This window comes from Eriocheir sinensis, unplaced genomic scaffold, assembly GCF_024679095.1.
Source record: "Eriocheir sinensis breed Jianghai 21 unplaced genomic scaffold, ASM2467909v1 Scaffold195, whole genome shotgun sequence".
NCBI lineage: Eukaryota > Metazoa > Arthropoda > Malacostraca > Decapoda > Varunidae > Eriocheir > Eriocheir sinensis.
In genome coordinates, this window is record NW_026111350.1 from 165178 (window position 1) to 184580 (window position 19403).

Consider the following 19403-nt stretch of genomic DNA (forward strand, 5'->3'; position numbering starts at 1 on the left):
CACCCCTCAAGCTAGTTATCCCTACAAGGGGACTCACGTTTCGGTCCATCACGGGGTAGTCGTAGTCCAGCAGCTTGTTCACCAGCAGGTCGATCCGAATCTTCTCTCTTCAGTTCCCTCGACGATTTCGAACGTGAAGTGATTGACTGGAAGGAAAGAAAAGAAAGATATTAATAACGTCGAAAGGAAATCGTTAAATGTCCTGAATGAGCCTTTGATATTGTGCACAAGCAAGTACATATGTATGAATTATAGAGTAGACAGTTATTGTTGATTTTTCATACATTTTTGCGAGAAACACGGACCTCCATTTAACAACATATGCCATGAACTATTTCCTCCAACACAAATCTTCTGAACCGTCTGGCCCTTAACACGCATTAGCAGACACATAACCCACCAGGCAACAGACACGCACTACCATCTTTTCATTATTTCACCCATACTCTCCCATTTCTTTTTAGTTTGTAGATGTCTCACTCTTCGTATCACCCTGCCCTTACAACTGCCCCTGAACTTCACACTTCCTAACCGTTAGTTGGTGCCTCACCTATGTCCTGGTCATCTACGGCCAGGCGTATCCCCGTGGGCTTGCCGGCTTCCCTGTTCTCGGGCAGCTGTACCTCGTACACCCCCTGCGAGAGGTCGAACTGGGGCGCCACGTCGTTGAGGTCCTGCACCGTGATCCAGTAGGTGGTCATGCGCTCGTGATCTGGAGGGGACGGAGCCAGACGGACGTTTATTGTATATGGTGTGAGGAGACATACAACTTCGCAGTTTTATATGTATAGGATAAAGATATTTCCCGCTGCTTCCATAGATAAAGGAAACGGGGGCTGTAACTTAGTTTCAAAGGTGGTGATATAGTTCTATTGCTGCTTGTGGAGGTGGCCATGATTGTGATCCTTGTGTGTATTTGGGGGTGGGGTACTTTTTTTTTCGTGTGTGTGTGTGTGTAATTCACCACGGCCTGATCACGAGTTGGACTTACTTTCGCCAGCAGGTACCCTCCCGACACGAGCAAGTGAATGCTCATTTCGTCGATCTCCGGGTACTGCCAGGAGCTCACACACCCCATCCCCCTTGCTCAAGGGGGGACAGTAACCACTCCTAGTCAACGGAAAGAATCCGGCCTGCGTGTGTGTGTGTGTGTGTGTGTGTGTGTGTGTGTTGGTGATGGTGTTGTTGGTGACGGTGAATATTTTTATGCTACCGATGGAGAAAACTATTTCACCACCCAGACACGATTCCAGGAAATAAGAAAAAATCAAAGAATAATAACGGCTGCATGCATCCTGTATGAGCGTAGGTGTGCTGTGAAGCCTGTAGCCGCACTTACTGGTGAATGACGCACGGTGACGCGTATACTAAAGATTACTGAGTCGTACAGGTCATATCTGCCTCTCTATCAGCTTGCTCGCTGCATGATGCTGATCCACTATGGAATATTTTGGAACAAAAGTCTACGCTGTTTTTATGTAAGATTTCCCAATGAGTTGCAATCACAATTAAGTTTTTTTTTTTTTTAAGGTGGAAGCTCATACTATTATTTTTTTTCTCAGAATTCTAAAACGTTCACAAATATGTATAAAAACCGGGATAATTTAGAGCCATGAAATTTATTATCGCTATTACCTGAAGGAGAAAAACATGTCGATCAATGCAAATCGGTAGAGAGTATCGATCCGAACGGTTACGTTATGTTACTACAGCGAGCGTCTGTCGGGCACTAGCGCGTTCAAAGGGTTTAAAAACACTTACAGATATTTATGACGCATACAGAATGCTTCGGTGCAACAGAGCAACACGCAAGGAGGCACATGTGTTTGCGGTCCAAGGAAAACAAGGACCAATTTTAAATAGCGAGAAAAAAAAAAAAAAAAGATCGGCATTATAATCAAACGTGCCGTGGATATAGACCTAGTTATAACTTACTGGGTAGATTAGGAAGTTCGATGCTACAGGACCACACACATAATAATAAGGAAAGCAAATTGAGACATTAAAAAAAAAGGCAAAATATATATGAATAAAAGTGTCCCTGAATCTTGGCGCCGAGGATGAGCACGGAAACTTATCTAATTAATTTTCGTTGGAAGAAACTTTCGCCTGATATTTATTATTAAAAAGTTTAGGAAAGACGCCTAAGAAGGGCTGATCCTTGAGTGTCTAGTGTGTATCTCCTACTTTTGGAATGGAAGCCTCTTACTGATCACTGACTCACCTGGCACGCCGTCGGTCACCTGGATGGGCACGCGGTACTGGCTCACCTCCTCCCGGTCCAGCGGTCCCGTCGTCCACAGCTCCCCGTTGGTCTTGAGGGTGAACTTGGTGATCACGTCGTGGGAGGCCGTGGCGTCGAACGAGTACGTGAGCTGCCGACAACAACAGAGAAAGAGAAAGAAAAAGAAAAGTGAAGTAATGGAATTCACATAATCACGTGCCGACTTTTTTTTATTTATTTTGTAACGAAGCAGGATTATAAGAAAAAAATACGAATATCTTAACACTCAACGCTTCTTATTTTCTTTGTTGACTTTTGTACATGAGAATTATTACAATGAAATGTGATACTGACAGTGTAAAGTCACAGGGAGGAAAAGACGGCACGAGGCAGACTTTTTTTATATTCTTTAGTAAGTGTATTACAACTTTTGCAATTTCATCATTACAAATCACCACATAAAGTTTAAACTTGTAAACCAGAGAAAAAGGAAATCACATTCAGGCGCTGACTTTTGAGAACTTTGAGATTGGGGCTTTTTATTGTCTTTTCTAAGTATTTCCATTGAAAGGCAAAGATACACTCGTCATTAGAACAGTTAGATTGAAGAGCTAGATGATGTGCGTCAGTGATAAACCACACAAAAAGTACGCAACCAGTGAAAAACGAGTAAAACTTCAAAACGGTTTAAAATCAGGGCACACACTCACGCTTCAACTGAGCAAAACACCGAGAAAAATCTAAAACAGCCACCGGTCAGGCTTTTTAGATTTCTTTTCTGCAGGCTATTTTCTTGTCTTTTTGTTTTTTGCCCTTGAGTTGTTTCCTCTACGGTAAAAGAATAACGAAAAAAAACCCTGCTACGTCAAGGCTGGAAGGATGAAACATTTCCACCACGCACTGACAAATCGTTCCCATCATCAGGAACACAAAGGAACACAAAGGAAGAACAAACAACAGCAGACCTGCTGGTCCTTACGAGGTTGTTTGTGACAAGCTACACTAACTATCTAATCAAAGGTGGAAGATGAAGGACAGCAGCGAAGGCTCCTCCCACTCCCATCCCACCAGCCAAAGCTTGCAGGAAAGTAAAAAGAACCATGCAGCATGGAAAAACTGCATGGAATTTATGTAGGAAAGAGGAAAGAACTACCATTACTGCTACCACTAACCGGGCAATAAAAGCGGACAAGGATACCAGTATTCGAAAGAACTTAACGTTATTACGACAATGAGTAATATCTTAGTTGCTGGTTGGATTCAAAACACTTGTCTAATCTATTCTTGAAGGCCGTAACTGTTGTACTATCAACGACATCACAAGGTAGAGAGTTCCAAACATTAACAACTCGATTGAAGAAGTGTTTGGCTTCGTGCAACGAATCTTTACCACTTATCTTCAAATTGTGATTTCTTCTTGTTCTATTTGATCGATCAATTGTAAAGTAATCTTCCGCATTAATATCACTGAATCCTTTGAACATTTTAAACACTTCTATTAGATCGCCTCGCATTCTTCGTTTTGATAGGCTAAATAAATTTACTTCTTTAAGCCTTTGTTCATATGACAAATTTCTCAACCTAGGAATCATCTTTGTTACTCTTCGTTGGACCCGTTCCAACTTTTCTATGTCTTTTCTGTGTAGTAGGGAGACCAAAACTGTACACAGTACTCTAGACGGGGTCGAACCAACGAATTATACAGTTTTAATATTACTTTTTTCCGATTTATTATTAAAGACTCGTCCGATGAAGCCAACCAATTTGTTTTCAGTTTTAACTACCTCTGAACAATGCTGACCGGGCTTTAAATCGCTTGATATAGTGATTCCAAGATCCTTTTCTTTACTTACTGCAGAAAGTTGTTGGCCATTCATTACGTACCGAACGCGATTGTTATTTGTTCCGATGTGCAACACTTTACATTTCTCAACGTTAAATTTCATTTGCCATTGATTGGCCCAACGTGCAAGTCGATCTATATCTGATTGTAAAGCTTCTTCGTCGAGTATCGCAGTTACTTTACTAGCAATTTTTGTGTCATCAGCAAATTTTGATACTTTGCAAATGAGCCCATCATCGATATCATTAACATAAATTAAGAAGAGCATGGGGCCAAGCACTGATCCTTGAGGTACGCCACTTTTGACATCGAGCCAGTTAGATGTAACACCGTTTAGAACTACTCTCTGTTTCCGCTCAGAGAGCCAGTCCGCAAGCCAATTGTGAATGTTACCCGAGATACCGTGCGCCAGTAGTTTGCTGAGCAATCGTTGGTGGGGGACCTTATCAAATGCCTTTGAAAATCCAGATATATGATATCTACTGATCTGCTTTCATCGAACACCTCAAAAATATAGTGAAAAAAATCAAGTAAGTTAGTCAAACACGAACGTTTACTACGGAAGCCATGTTGCGAATTATTTATTATATTATTTTCTTCGAAGAATTTCACCATATTGTATCAGGGTGGAGGAAGGTGGTCAGTGAATGGCCCATTATACAAGCCATTGACTAGTGGGAGACCGCAGCTGTGTCATTAGTTTCGCCACGACGAACCCCACCCCATGGACACGTATACCTCCCCTTACCTTACCTTTCCTACCTTTGACTTCCCTTCCCTGTCCGTCCACCCTTCCATCCGTCCTTGCATCGATTCCCTGTTGTGGCAAATGTGTTTAATCCTGCCATCCATCGCGGCGGCAGACCCAGCAATTCATCAAGACGACATGCACATACCCCCACCCTTCCCTAACTCCTGCCATGGAAATGACCCTCACTAAGAAAGATTTAAGGTGGATGGATGGAAGGGGTAGGAGATTGTAAGGTGTAAGGTGAATGTTTAGTTGCAAATAGGGTAGAAGGGCGGAGGACGGTAGAAGGTGAGGTGGAGAGGGGACGGGCATCAGCAGGTAAGGTAAGGTGAAGAAGGAAGACGTAGTAGCAGGGAAGGTGAAAAGGGAAATAGGTAAGGTGGATGTGGAAGTAGTGGTAGCAGGTATGGTGTAGGGGGAAGGAGCAGTAGTAGGTATGGCGAGGTGGAGAAGGAAGAAGTAACAGCAGGTAAGGTGAGAAGTATCGGGTAAAGTAGACACGGAAAGAGGAGTATGGTATAAGGAGGAAGGAGCAGGTGAGGTGGCAGGGGAAGGAGTAGTAGGAAGAAAGGTGAGGTGAAGGGAGAAAAGTAGTGGCAGGTAAGGCGAGGTGAAGGTAAAAGACGTAGCAGCAGAGCCATGGCTAGACGGCAGGGGGAATTGATCATCCTGTCTGAGCCAGGATGGGAGGAGGTGATGGACATATCAATATTAGAAAGATGATAGAGACACGAAGGGGAAGGACCTGGGGTTAAGCAGAACCTGGAGGGAGGAGGAGGAAGAGGACGAGGGAGGGGGTGAAGAAGGGGCGTCGAGGGAATGAGGGGTAGAAGTAGGGGTTTAAGGAGAGAAGAGGAGGAAAGCAGAGGGGATTCGGAGCCGGAAGAAGGGGAGACAGGCCATTTGGGAGTCACAAGTTAGTCTGTACTTCGGGGAGGTGTTCACGGCGATGAGGGGAAGAGGGAGGAAGGGGGTGGAGACTGGAGGAGGCAGGGGTGGAGAGACTGGACGAGGCAGGGTGGAGAGACAGGAGGAAGCAGGGGTGGAGGGGGTGGAAGGGTTGGAGGAGGCAGAGTGTGGAGGGATTCACACACCTTCCTGTACTCTGGGGAGGCGTCCTTGTCCACGGCCTGGATGGTGGTGATGAGCGTGCTGTCCGTGTTCTCCAGCACCGTGCCGTCGAAGGGCTGCAGCAGCGCGTTGTCGTTCACGTCCACAATGGTGACCAAGACCTGCTGCTCCAGGCGGGCGTTGCGCTCGTTCTGCGGCAACGCAGGGGTTAGGAGTTCTGTGATTATGGGCGAATATGATACAACGAAAAAACTCGGAAGTCACACACACAAAAAAAATATCGTTAAAGAGTGATTTAGTGATTATACGTGATTCATGGAGTTGCTTTTCTTTTAGTTTGATTGCCAATGTGTTGTGTCCCTGTAACGTACACGCATACATCCATAAATATTATACATACATGAATCTAGATAGACATACAAAGACAGGAGGAAAAGTAACCTCATCGACTAGTCTTGTCATATTGCTACCAACGACAACTGCGCCGCGTCTCCGCCGTCCACTCATCACTAGCCACAGCTTGAGCTTGGACAGCTAGAGTTACTACACTACATCGGTGCCATTCACTACCTGCAGGTAAAGTCTGTAGGTCTGGACAAACTCGCAGTGGTGGGAGTATACTTGTTACTTCATATTAAGGCAACTGCTACGCCAACTCTCGGCCGGCCACTCACCACAATCTGCAGGTTGAGTTTGTAAAGCTGGACGAACTCGTAGTCGAGGGTTCGCGTGGCCACGAAGACGGTGACGCCGGCGCTGTCCCCGCAGACAGAGCTTTGCTGGTCAGGCAGCCGTCTTCTGAGGGAGGGAGAAGAGCGGTGACGTGGAGGGACAGATAAAAACGGAGCACGGGTAGAAAAAAAAAACATAAAACGATTGAAATATAGGGAAATTTAACTTAAAAGTATTTTGATATAGAGTATGAGGGGAAAATACAAAAGAGATAAAATGGGGCACATTCATTAAATGAATAAACTTTAATATTTGAAGCACAAAAGGTAGGGTTAGTAAATTATACTCTGATAATAGGAGAGATCACATGCAACGTAGTTGGGATACCACAAAAATATTAAAATAATTATATCGTAGGGTGAATAGGTAAATAAAAATAAGCCAACTTAAAAAAAAAAAATCCATTACAGAAACTGCAATAACACAGTGAAAACCCATTACGCTGGCGAGTACTCACCTGATGGCAAATGTGCCCTCGGAGTTGGTGTCCGGCGTGTCGCCGTTCACGAGAGTGAAGTAAACACTGGGAGAGTCCGCGAGGTTCGATCTAGAACAGAAAAAAATAATAGAAAGAACAGAGGCGGGGATAAGTGCTGTGTAAGGATGAAGAGAGAGAGGTGAGGGATGTGTGTGTGTGTGTGTGTGTGTGTGTGTGTGTGTGTGTTGTTGTTGTTGTTGTGTGTGTGTGTGTGTGTGTGTGTGTGTGTGTAAGATTACACACCAATAATAATGTTTCCAGCATCCATCACAGCATCTATTCCAGTGTTCCTTTGTCAGACAAACGTCAGACGTCACCACCAGCCCGTCATTCCCCTCTGCCTTCCCGGCGCCAGCTCTTCCTCTTTTCTTTTTAAACGCCACGAGCAGCGAGGCCAGGAAATGGTTCTGGGGATGGCGGGAAAATAACCACCCTGCCAGCCTCCGCCGCCACCATCCCCACGTGACAGGAACCAATCTGCCACGACCCGCCAGCTGATGACACATTCACTCTCTTAATGGGAATCATAACGCCCCGGCCCCCAATGGTACGGGTTGACACTCGCCTCTACACTCCCACTATCCTCGCCATATCAGTTTTGGAGTTACAGCATCTGTCAAAACGCCTGAGAGTTTTGTTTCTTCACTGTGAGTCTGTGAGATTTGAACCTATTGGCGTTCCTTCACGTCTGCGATCTTAAGAGGCACTGTAGTAGTAGGTGATGTTTGTTTTGCTTTTGTAATCACAACGGAGTCCCTTTATTGTAGCTCCGGCATTGTCCCATTGAGGTTTTTTTTCTTCTCACTTTGCTCTCACTTCAGCTACCACTTTGACCCCCTATTCGTCTGCAGTGCATGTCCCTTACTACATTGAACATTCAAAGACATAATTTATTTTGATGGCTCTGTTACTGCACCCCTCACTCACAAACACACCACCACCACCTATGTGTTCCCCCCTCCCCTTTCCTCCCCTCTCCTTCCCTCCTCTCCCTTCCCTTTCTCTCCCCTCCCCTACCTCTCATCTCGCACGCAACGCCACCACCCATATTTTCAGTCCTTCCCTCCCTTTTCCTTTTCCCCTCCCTCCCATGTACCCTACGTACCTCTTCCTTCCATTCCCTCACCTCTCACACAGTACCACCACCGCATTTTCTCCCTCCTTACTCTCCCTTCCCCTCCCTGCCCCTCACCTCACACAGCACCACCACCTCCGTGTTCTCTGTGGTGTTCTCCAGGATGGCAGGCTGCCAAAGTGTTGGGCCACAGAGTAGGCAGCTCCCCGAGACACCACCTTGATCGTGACTGGCGCCGTGGACCACAGGGACGGCGTGCCTCCATCCACCGCTCGCACCCGCACGTGGAAGATCTGGGTGTTGGCCTAAGGGAGAGGGGGGGAGATGAAGGAAGAAAGGGAAACTGGAAGGATGGAATGAAGAAAAATGGGAAGGATGGAAAGAAGAAAAATGGGAAGGATAGAATGAAGGAAAATGGGAAGGATGGAGAGAAGAAAAATGGGAAGGATGGAGAGAAGAAAAATGGGAAGGATAGAATAAAGGAAAATGGGAAGGATGGAGAGAAGAAAAATGGGAAGGATGGAGAGAAGAAAAATGGGAAGGATAGAACGAAGGAAAATGGGAAGGATGGAGAGAAGAAAAATGGGAAGGATAGAATGAAGGAAAATGGGAAGGATGGAATGAAGGAAATATGAAAGGGGAAAGAAAGAAAATAAAACACAAGTTGAAGGAAAAAAGATGGAAGAATGAAAGGAAAGCAGAGAGGATGGGGCGAAGGAAGAATAGAAACAAACAAACGAGGAAGGTCTGGGAGTTTGCCTTGGGGGGGGGGGGGGTTATGAACGAAGAAAGAAAGAGAAAATGGGAAGGATGGGATGGAAAGAATAAAACATAGAAAGGATGGATTGAAGGAAATGTGAAAGAAGACACAAAGGTAATAAAGCAAAAGCTGAAGGATGAATGGAAGATGGAAGAATGAGAGGAAAGCAGAGAGGAAGGGACGAAGGAAGGAGAGGAATAAGACAGAAAAAGAAAGACGAAGAAACAAACAAATAAAGCAGAGAAGCAAGAAAAAAAGAAAAAAAGAAGAAAAAGTTAGGAAGCAAGACAGGAGATCGGGCGGAAAAAAGAAGAAATAAAGAGGCAGAGAAGAAAAGGAAGGAAAAGAAAAGAAGGAAACAAGGAAGTAGACGAAGAAACAAAAATAGAAAAGCTAGGAATCAAGGAAAGAGACGAGGAGGATGAAAACAGGAAAAGAGAAGCAAGCAATCAAGGAAGCAAACGAAGAGAAAGAAATCAAGGAGCCGAGAAGAAAGAAAACAGGAAAAGAGAAGCAAGCAATCAAGGAACCAGACGAAGAGGAAGAAATCAAGGAGCCGAGAAGAGAGAAAACAAGAATCAAGGAATCAAGGAACCAGACGAAGAGAATGAGCACAAAAATAGAGAAATATTAAAAAAAAATCAAAATATGCATCAGAAAATTTAATGTGCGTGACCTTTGAGTCGGTCCAGATGCCACTCCGTAACCTTCAAAATTCCAATATGATTATAAGCACACTAAAAGTCGCTCTTTTCACGACCATTACCTGAAATTCTCATTGATTCCGTTCATCTCTCTCTCTCTCTCTCTCTCTCTCTCTCTCTCTCTCTCTCTCTCTCTCTCTCTCTCTCTGTATCTGTCTTTCTCTTTCTTTTTCTATCTATGTATTCGTATCTGTCTATCAATTTATCAATATTTATTGCTTGCCAATCATTACAACGAAACTAAATATCTATCTATCTTTTTCCCTATCATGTTACTTTCATTCTATCAATGTGTCTGCCAACTGCCAATACATTCTCTGCATGCAACTAGTTATGCATTATTCTGTATCTCTACTCGTCACATTATCTATTAAAAACAAGTACCATACCAATGTGACTTGATATAAAACCACAAGCCCTATACACAACACTTCCTTCCATAACACTCCTCTTCTTCCCTCCTTTTCACCCTTTCCTCTGCCCTCTCCCTTCTTCCATCCATCATCCTCTCCTTCTCTCTTCACCTCCGTTCTCAGGCCGCCTCCCATGAACCGTCACCCTTATCTCCCTCCTCCCTCTTCGTCCGCCGCCCTTGCAGTACTCACCATAGTCAGTTGAAGAGGTCGCTTAGGGTGAGAACGCCTGTCAGAGGCTCTAGGTAGAAGAACTCCAGGTGGTTCGGGTGCCCCTCAAGGTGGTAATTGATTCTTGCATTCTCACCTGTGTCCCGGTCAGAGGCGGAGACCCTGAGCACCGGGGTGGCCGGGTTGTGGTCTGTGGCCAGCGTCTGCTCGTACCGCTGTTGTGGGAAGGAACATGTTGTGAAGGGGGTGACCCAGGCAAGCCGAGCGCTTAAATCACTGCACCACGCGAGAGTTGTGTGTAATTCACCATTATCTGATCACGCGATAAACCCGCGATCGCCAGCCTATACCCTCCACGAATGAGCATGGAGGTCACAAGATCTCTGGGTAGGCTACTGCCGAAATCACACAAACACAAACACACACACACACACACACACACATATCGCGCGCCGGTATGTGTGTGTGTGTGTGTGTGTGTGTGTGTGTGTGTGTGTGTGTTTTAGCCCTTTTCGAAATACTTACAAATTCTGAGTCAGTGCATCCATCAAGTCTTAATTAAATCTCACCTCTGTGTTAATCTCCAGAGACAATCAAGATATAACTAAACTATAAGGCACTTCAAACGACGCCCATTCCCCCATTATAAGTTATGCAGCTCGGACAAAAGCAGCACGTGTTCCCGGGGCCAAAAACTTCATCTTAACGACCCCGCAAGAAGGCCCGTCTAACCAACTTTCGCGAAGTCGCACTAAGATATGTGGGCCATCCATTTCCCTCGATCAAATGCGACGTGTCTGGGCGATGCCTTCACGACGGCCCACCTTTCCTCTTGCTCGTAATTTTCCTGGTGGCCAACTTTTCATCCTCTGCTATAAATGAATTGTCTCGTATTTACTAAACCATAAATTAATCCTTCCATGTTTTATGTCTCATCTGTGTTCAAAGACTCATGCAAGTTCCCAATTATTATTACTGTATTTTTGTCCTCTTTGTTTGGTCGTTGCAGTTTTCAAAGATTTATTCTCGCCTTTCTATCTTTTACTCTCAACAAACATAAACTAATCGGCGTCGGCAGTGTCATTCAAGATCCTCCCCTTACTATATTTTTGTCTTCTACGCAGGATCGTTGTAGTTTTCAGTTTTATCCTTTTGTCTTAATTGATAACTTTTACTCTCAACAAACAGAAGCCTACCTATGCACGTGTACTTTAATGTCCTCCCGTTCCTTTATTTTGGTCCTTTTCGTCGGGTTGTTGCAGTTTTCAGTTTTAGTTTTTCGTCTTTGTACCTTTTACTCTTCAACAAAAAGTCGTCTATCCCTGCGAGTGTGCTTTTTAAGGTCCTCCCGTTGCTATATATTTATCCTTTTTGTAAGGTTGTTGTAGATTATAGTTTTACCCTTTCGTCTTCATACCCTTTACTCTCAGCAAACAGAAGCCTACCCCTACAGGCACCGTCCTTCAAGCTCCTCCCGCAGCCGCCCCAGGAAGCCGTCAACTCACCGGCAGGTCAAACACGGGCGGGTTGTCGTTAACGTCCTCCACCACGACCCTGAAGGAACACGACGTCTGGCGGGGCTGCAAGCCACTGTCCTTCGTGATGACCGTCAGGAAGAACTCTTTGTCCTCGCCATCACGGTCCAGGCGCTGGCGGGCACGAGGTAAAGGAAGATGAAGGTGAGGAGAAGGGAAAATATGAAACTCCAAGAATGATGACATATTGCAAAGGATATTCACCTTCTCTCTCTCTCTCTCTCTCTCTCTCTCTCTCTCTCTCTCTCTCTCTCTCTCTCTCTCTCTCTCTCTATATATATATATATATATATATATATATATATATATATATTTATCTATCTATCTATTTTACCAGGAGGACGGGGCTGCCAGCCGTCACGTTCTCCGTCACGTGGATGTCGTCGTAGGACTGGCAGCCGGGGAACACGGGGCGGTGGGCGTTGTCGTCTGGGTGGTGGAGAGGGGGGGGGAGGGGGGTATATTATTACCATTTTTTTACCATTATTGTTATCGTTGTTATTTGTAATGCTGCCAGCGGTGTCGAACATGACTCAGAAATGTAGTTGTTAATATTGAAACATTCCAACATCATCCCTCTAAAATGATTTGTTTAAGCTCAAGCCATTTCATGCATAAACTTAGTATCTCGTTAAGCAACTCCAAATTTCTCAACTTTCAGCACTTACTGCGGCTCATAATGTGATCTATAAAGTTTAGTGGCCATCAGTGTCTCGAAAACTAATTTGTCCATTAACTACGCAGACCCGGGCCTCTAAAACTTTATTTCCTCACCTTAAGCAAAAGACAACATTAAAAATTTCTTCAAGTAACATTCTTCAACCTCGGCTTTTAAAAATAATTCCGTCAGGAAACTTCAATTAATAACCTTTCTCGCCCGTGGCCTGAACTGTATCAGACAAACCCTTTCCAATTTTAGTGTAAGTTCTTTCAAATATTCTCCTTTACACACACACACACACACACACACACACACACACACACACAACAACAACAACAAAAAAAAAAAAAAATGCACCGCGTTGCATTTATTAATCCAGCAACGCACTGCATGACTTAATTATTCATACCTGAGACGAGGCGAGCTGCGGCAGCGTGGGAAGGAAGAGCTGAGATTAGTGATGCATGGAAACAGCAGAACGGAAGGGCAAGGCTTCCTGTGTATATTCAGCCAAGAAAGTCAATCATATCCCCCAACCTGAAGTAACATGAGAACTGTCTAAACTGTAGGAAACCGACCTCAAATATTTTATGACATTTACAGTTAGCATCGTATAACAACTCCTCTTTTCTTTCGCTCATTCTCTTGTGTACAGTAGGTGGCCGACAATTTTTTGGGGGTAACTGCACGTCTTTCACTTACAAACACAAAACACAGGTACACATCTTTCACTTCAATGTATGTCCATAATATTAAGTAACAAAAAATAAGGTATAAAGGGATGAAATCTAGAATGTTATAATAAGGAATCCATGTTTGTATTAAAAAAGAGAAGATTATGTAAGTTTTTTTTTTTTTAATAACAATAAGAGATAAAGCCTGTATGGGTTCGCAAAAAGAAGTGTCTCTTTTCAGAATAATAGTTAAATGATGCTCTCGGCATCTACTCCTTTCCTAACATAAAATGGGATTGATCTCTGTCCCAGTCCACAACATCAGATCCTTTGTCAGAATGCTAATGGTGTACACAGTAGCAACTTTTTTCGGGTCACGTAACAAAAGATTGATAGAACAGTGTGCGTGTCTCCCATTGCAATACACGCACGATGGTTGGTCATATATATATATATATATATATATATATATATATATATATATATATATATATATATATATATATATATATATATATATATATATATATATATATATATATATATATATATATATATATATATATATATATATATATATATATATATATATATATATATATATATATATATATATATATATATATATATATATATATATATATATATATATATATATATATATATATATATATATATATATATATATATATATATATATATATATGGTTCCTTAATCCGCTAACCGCTAATTAGCGACGCTAACTTTTTCGTTAACTGACTAACGGATTCGCTAACTTTGGAAACAGTCAGCGGACCAATTAGCTTCCGGTGAATGTAGTTCCTCCTCTGATAATTTTAAATCCACTAGAAAATTCAGACAGGTTTTGTTTATTTGTGTACACCTTTATCATCATCTGAATTTGGCATGCTATACACTTCTGGAAAGCTCTATGTCTACGCTACAACATATTGAAAATTTAGATCACAAGGTCTGTTTTTAATGGTTTTAGAGCCAAAATACTAAACCGAAGCTAAATGCATATAAAAAAGTTAGCGGTTAGCGATTAGCATTAGCTTGCACTAATTTCTTTGTCAGTTAAGTGCTTTAGCGTAAGAGAAGCTAACTTTTTAGTTAGTGGATTACCAGTTAGCGAAGCTAACTTTCAGTTAGCAGTGCCCACCAATATATATATATATATATATATATATATATATATATATATATATATATATATATATATATATATATATATATATATATATATATATATATATATATATATATATATATATATATATATATATATATATATATATATATATATATATATATATATATATATATATATATATATCTATATGTATATATATATATATATATATATATATATATATATATATATATATATATATATATTTTTTTATAGCAAAGGAGACAGCTCAAGCACAAAAAGCAAACATTAATAAAAAAAGCCCGCCACTGCTGCTCCTAAAAAGAATCCAAAGAGGTGGCTGAAAGATAATTCAGTTTCGGGAGGAGAGGTGTCCTGAGACCCTCCTCTTGCAAGAGTTCAAGTCGTAGGCAGGAGGAAATCCAGATGAAGGAAGATTGTTCCAGAGTTTACCAGCGTGAGGGATGAAAGAGTGAAGATGCTGGTTAACTCTTGCATAAGGGGTTTGGACAGTATAGGGATGAGCATGAGTAGAAAGTCGAGTGCAGCGGGGCCGCGGGAGGGGGGGAGGCATGCAGTTAGCACGTTCAGAAGAGCAGTCAGCGTGGAAATATCGATAGAAGATAGAAAGAGAGGCAACATTGCGGCGGAATTTAAGAGGTAGAAGACTATCAGTATGAGGAGGAGAGCTGATGAGACGAAGAGCCTTTGCCTCCACTCTGTCCAGAAGAGCTGTGTGAGGAGCCCCACATGAGATGCATACCCATACGAGGGCGGACAAGGCCCTGTATATGGACAGCAACTGTGCAGGGAGAAGAACTGGCGGAGACGGTACAGAACGCCCAGCCTCGAGGAAGCTGATTTAGTAAGAGATGAGATATGAAGTTTCCAGTTGAGATTTTGAGTTAAGGATAGACCGAGGATGTTTAGTGTTGAGGAAGGTGATAGCTGGGTGTTGTCAAAGAATAGGGGATAGTTGTTTGGAAGATTGTGTCGAGTGGATAGTGGATAAACTGTGTTTTTGAGGCGTTGAAGGACACCAGGTTCTTCTTGCCCCAATCGAAATAATAGTAAGGTCTGAGGCTAAGCGTTCTGCAGCCTCAGCCTTGAGTCGTTAAGTTCCTGAAGGGTGGGTCTTCTATTAAAAGAAGTTGAATAATGCAGAGGAATCATCGGCGTAGGAATGGATAGGACAGTTCGTTTTGGAAAGAAGATCATCAATGAACAACAGAAAAGAGTGAGATAGGACAGAACCCTATGGGACACCACTGTTAATAGATTTAGAAGAACAGTGACCGTCTACCACGGCAGAAATAGAACGGTCAGAAAGGAAACTGAGATAAAGGTACAGAGAGAAGGATAGAATTCGTAGGAGGGTAGTTTAGAAAGCAAAGATTTGTGCCAGACCCTATCAAAAGCTTTTGATATGTCCAGCGCAATAGCAAAAGTTTCACCGAAACGGCTAAGAGAGGATGACCAAGAGTCAGTTAAGAAGTTAGGAGATCACCAGTAGAACGCCCTTGCGGAACCCATACTGGCGATCAGATAGAAGGTCAGAAGTGGAAGGTGCTGAATCTTCCGTTAAGGATTGATTCAAAAGCTTTAGATAGACAAGAAAGTAAAGCAATAGGACGGTAGTTTGAGGGATTGGAGCGGTCACCCTTCTTAGGTACAGGCTGTGTGAAGGCATACTTCCAGCAAGAAGGAAAGGTAGATGTTGACAGGCAGAGGCGAAAGAGTTTGACCAGGCAGGGTGACAGCACGGAGGCACAGTTTTTAAGGACAATAGGAGGCACTCCATCAGGTCCATAAGCCTTCTGAGGATTGAGGCCAGAGGGCATAGAAAACATCATTTTGAAGAATCTTTATAACAGGCATAAAGGAGTCAGAGGGGATGAGTAGGAGGAATATGCCCAGAATCGTCCAGAGTGGAGTTTTAGAAAAAGTTTGAGAGAAGAGTTCAGCCTTAGAGATAGATGAGACGGCAGTGTTGCTGTCAGGACTGAGGAGTGGAGGGAAAGATGAAGAAGTGAAGTTGGAGGAGATGTTTTGGCTAGATGCCAGAAGTCACGGGAAGAGTTAGAAAGCAAGGTTTTGACATTTTCTATTAATGAAATAATTTTTGGTTAGTCGGAGAATAGATTTGGCACGATTTCGCAGAAATGTAAAGTTCATAATTAGCATTAGTTTGAAGGCTCTGGTATCTTTTGTGAGCTACCTCTATCATTGACAGCAATGAGAACAAGCGTGATTAAACCAAGGCTTTTTAGCGTGAGGAGTAGAGAAAGAACGAGGAATGTATGCCTCCATTCCAGAGACAATCACCTCTGTGATGCGCTGAGCACACACAGAGGGTCTCTATCCTGGAAGCAATAATCATTCCACGGGAATCGGAAAAGTACATCCTCAGGTCGTCCCACCGAGCTGAAGCAAATGCCAGAAGCATCGCCTCTTCGGTGGGTCCAGAGGATGTACAGGAGCGATAGGACAGGATGCAGAAATAAGATTGTGATCGGAGGAGCCCAACGGAGAGAACAGTTTGACAGAATAAGCAGAAGGGTTTGAGGTAAGGAAGAGGTCTAGAATGTTGGGCCGATCTCCAAGACGGTCAGGAATACGTGTAGGGTGCTGGACCAACTGCTCTAGGTCGTTGAGGATAGCAAAGTTGTAGGCTTGTTCACCAGGATGGTCAGTGAAAGAGGATGAAAGCCAAAGCTGGTGGTGAACATTGAAATCTCCTAGGATGGAGATTTCAGCGAAGGGAGAGTGGGTCAAGATGTGCTCCATTTTAGAATTCAAATAGTCAAAGAATTTTACATAGTTGGTAGAGTTAGGTGAGAGATAAACAGCACAGATGTATTTAGTAATAGAATGACAGTGAAGTCTTAACCAGATGGTGGAAAATTCAGAAGAGTCAAGGTCGTGGGCACGAGAGCAAGTGATGTCGTTGCGCACGTAGGCGCAACATCCAGCTTTGGATTGAAATTTAGGATAGAGATAGTAGGAGGGAACAGAGCAGAGATTGCTGTCAGTAGCCTCAGAAACCTGTGTTTCGGTAAGGAAGAGAAGGTGAGGTTTAGAGGAGGAGAGATGATGTTCCACAGAATGAAAATTAGAGCGAAGACCGCGAATGTTGCAGAAATTGAGAAGAAAGAGGTTCGAGGAGTTATCAAGACACCTCTCAGGTCGGCAGCCAGAAGGGGAGTCCTCCTGGGAATTTGTGGTCCCCAGGCGGGGACCTGAGGCATTGCTTAATTGAGCCATTTTGAATTTTGAATTTTGGAAAAGGTATATGTTATGTGAATGTAGTGTGGTGTGGATAAAGAGAGGATCTGTCTTAGAGAGCATGCTGAACTACCTCCGGTGTTGGTGAGACAATAGGGAAACAGTTAGTGAGGACATGGGAAGGGTCTTTGGAGGCTTCAGCCCTTCTCACCTCCCATATATACCTCACTGGGAGTGGCTTGCGCCCGTTCAGTAGGTGTCTTCCTACTACATATAATATATATATATATATATATATATATATATATATATATATATATATATATATATATATATATATATATATATATATATATATATATATATATATATATATATACATATATGCAGAATATATGTTGGCCCCCCTCCAATACAGTATATCATGGATGGGTGCACACTCCACGTACCTTTTATTTTGAACAAAGACATTCGGTTCAACAGCCGAGTGTCATTACCACAAAACCTGATCCCTCTGAATGTACAGTAAATTGATATTTTTATTTTTTTTTATGATTTGCACGGATTTTCATGCTAGGTGGCATTCGTGTTGTTGCACACCTAGTGCTCGCCCTGTTTAAGTTCTGTCACTTTTCTCTTTAATTTTACAGTATTCTGTTTTTTAAATGGACAGTTGTAAAGAAAGTGTATGGAAATATCCGCATACATAAGAACATAAGAACATAAGAACGTAAGGAGTCTGCAAGAGACCGGTTGGCCTAAACAAGGCAGCTCCTGTAATCCTAACCCCACCTTAACTCACTATCCATAACTTTATCTAACCTCTTCTTGATTGTATCTATGGTATTCGCACCCACAACATGGCTGTCAAGCCTGTTCCATTCATCTACCACTCTACTGGTGAACCAATTCTTGCCTATGTCTTTGCTGAATCTGAATTTGTCTAATTTAAAACCATTGCTACGTGTCCTATCTGGCTCATTTACTGTCAAAATCTTATTGACATCTTCTTTATTGAAGCCCTTCATCCATTTATAAACTTCTATCAAGTCTCCTCACAACCTTCCCCTTTCTAGCGAGTGTAGATTTAAATGCTTGTCTATCTTCATAAGGCAAGTTTCTCACCCCTTGTATCATCTTTGTCATCCTCCTCTGTACAGATTCTAACATTTTGATATCCATTCTATAGTAGGGGGACCAGAACTGAACTGCATAATCGAGATGAGGTCTAACTAGTGCTAAGTAAAGTTTTAGGATGACTTCAGCTCTCCTATTGCTTACGATCCTTGAGATGAAACCCAGTACTCTGTTCGCCCGATTTTTAGCCTTAATGCATTGGGCCCTAGGACGGAGGTCATCGCTCACTAGGACCCCTAAGTCTCTCTCACACCCAGACCTGCTTAGAGGAGTGTCATTTAAGAATTAATTGTGTGAGGGGTTACTCCAACCTACACTCAGAATGCTACACTTCCCGACATTGAATTCCATCTGCCACATCCCTGCCCAATCATATAGTCTGTCAAGCTCATCCTGGAGAACGGTAGCGTCCCTGTCTGATTGGATTACTCTACCGATCTTGGTATCATCTGCGAACTTACTGACATCACTACTAATTCCTGTGTCCAAGTCATTGATGTAAATAATAAAAAGCAGCGGACTCAGCACTGACCCCTGTGGGACGCCACTCGTGACACTGCCCCATTCAGATTTTTTACTATTGATTTGCACTCTCAGCTTCCTACCACTAAGCCACGCCCTGATCCAGCTCAAAACTTTCCCATCTACGCCGTGAGCCTGAAATTTTAGTAATAGCCGGTGATGAGGGACTTTGTCGAACGCTTTACTGAAATCTAGATATAATATGTCATAGTTTTCATCTCGGTCAACCGCCTCGATTTCTTTTGTGTAGAAGGACAACAGGTTAGTAAGGCA

General features: G+C 42.8%; 1 protein-coding gene across 1 annotated transcript; it reads right to left on the reverse strand.

Moving 5' to 3' along the window:
* Window positions 1-445: 445 nt before the first annotated feature.
* On the reverse strand, window positions 446-10186 carry LOC126990743 (protocadherin beta-18-like). Its single transcript, XM_050849406.1, has 7 exons — window positions 10163-10186; window positions 8292-8479; window positions 7079-7168; window positions 6564-6687; window positions 5913-6080; window positions 2225-2375; window positions 446-712 (listed from the first exon to the last, which is right to left on the reverse strand). The coding sequence occupies exons 1-7, from the start codon at window positions 10184-10186 to the stop codon at window positions 528-530; spliced, it is 930 nt and encodes a 309-aa protein (XP_050705363.1). The 3' UTR covers window positions 446-527.
* Between the last annotated feature and the right edge of the window lie 9217 nt (window positions 10187-19403).

Excerpts from the sequence above, each read along its gene's own strand:
- LOC126990743 (XM_050849406.1), bottom strand. The coding sequence starts at position 10,186 with ATGGGAGGCGGCCTGAGAACGGAG. Across the intron at positions 6,688-7,078 it reads GAGGGCACATTTGCCATCAG|AAGACGGCTGCCTGACCAGC; the intron begins GTGAGTACTCGC and ends TCCCTCCCTCAG. Across the intron at positions 713-2,224 it reads GGTGACCGACGGCGTGCCAG|ATCACGAGCGCATGACCACC; the intron begins GTGAGTCAGTGA and ends CGTCCCCTCCAG.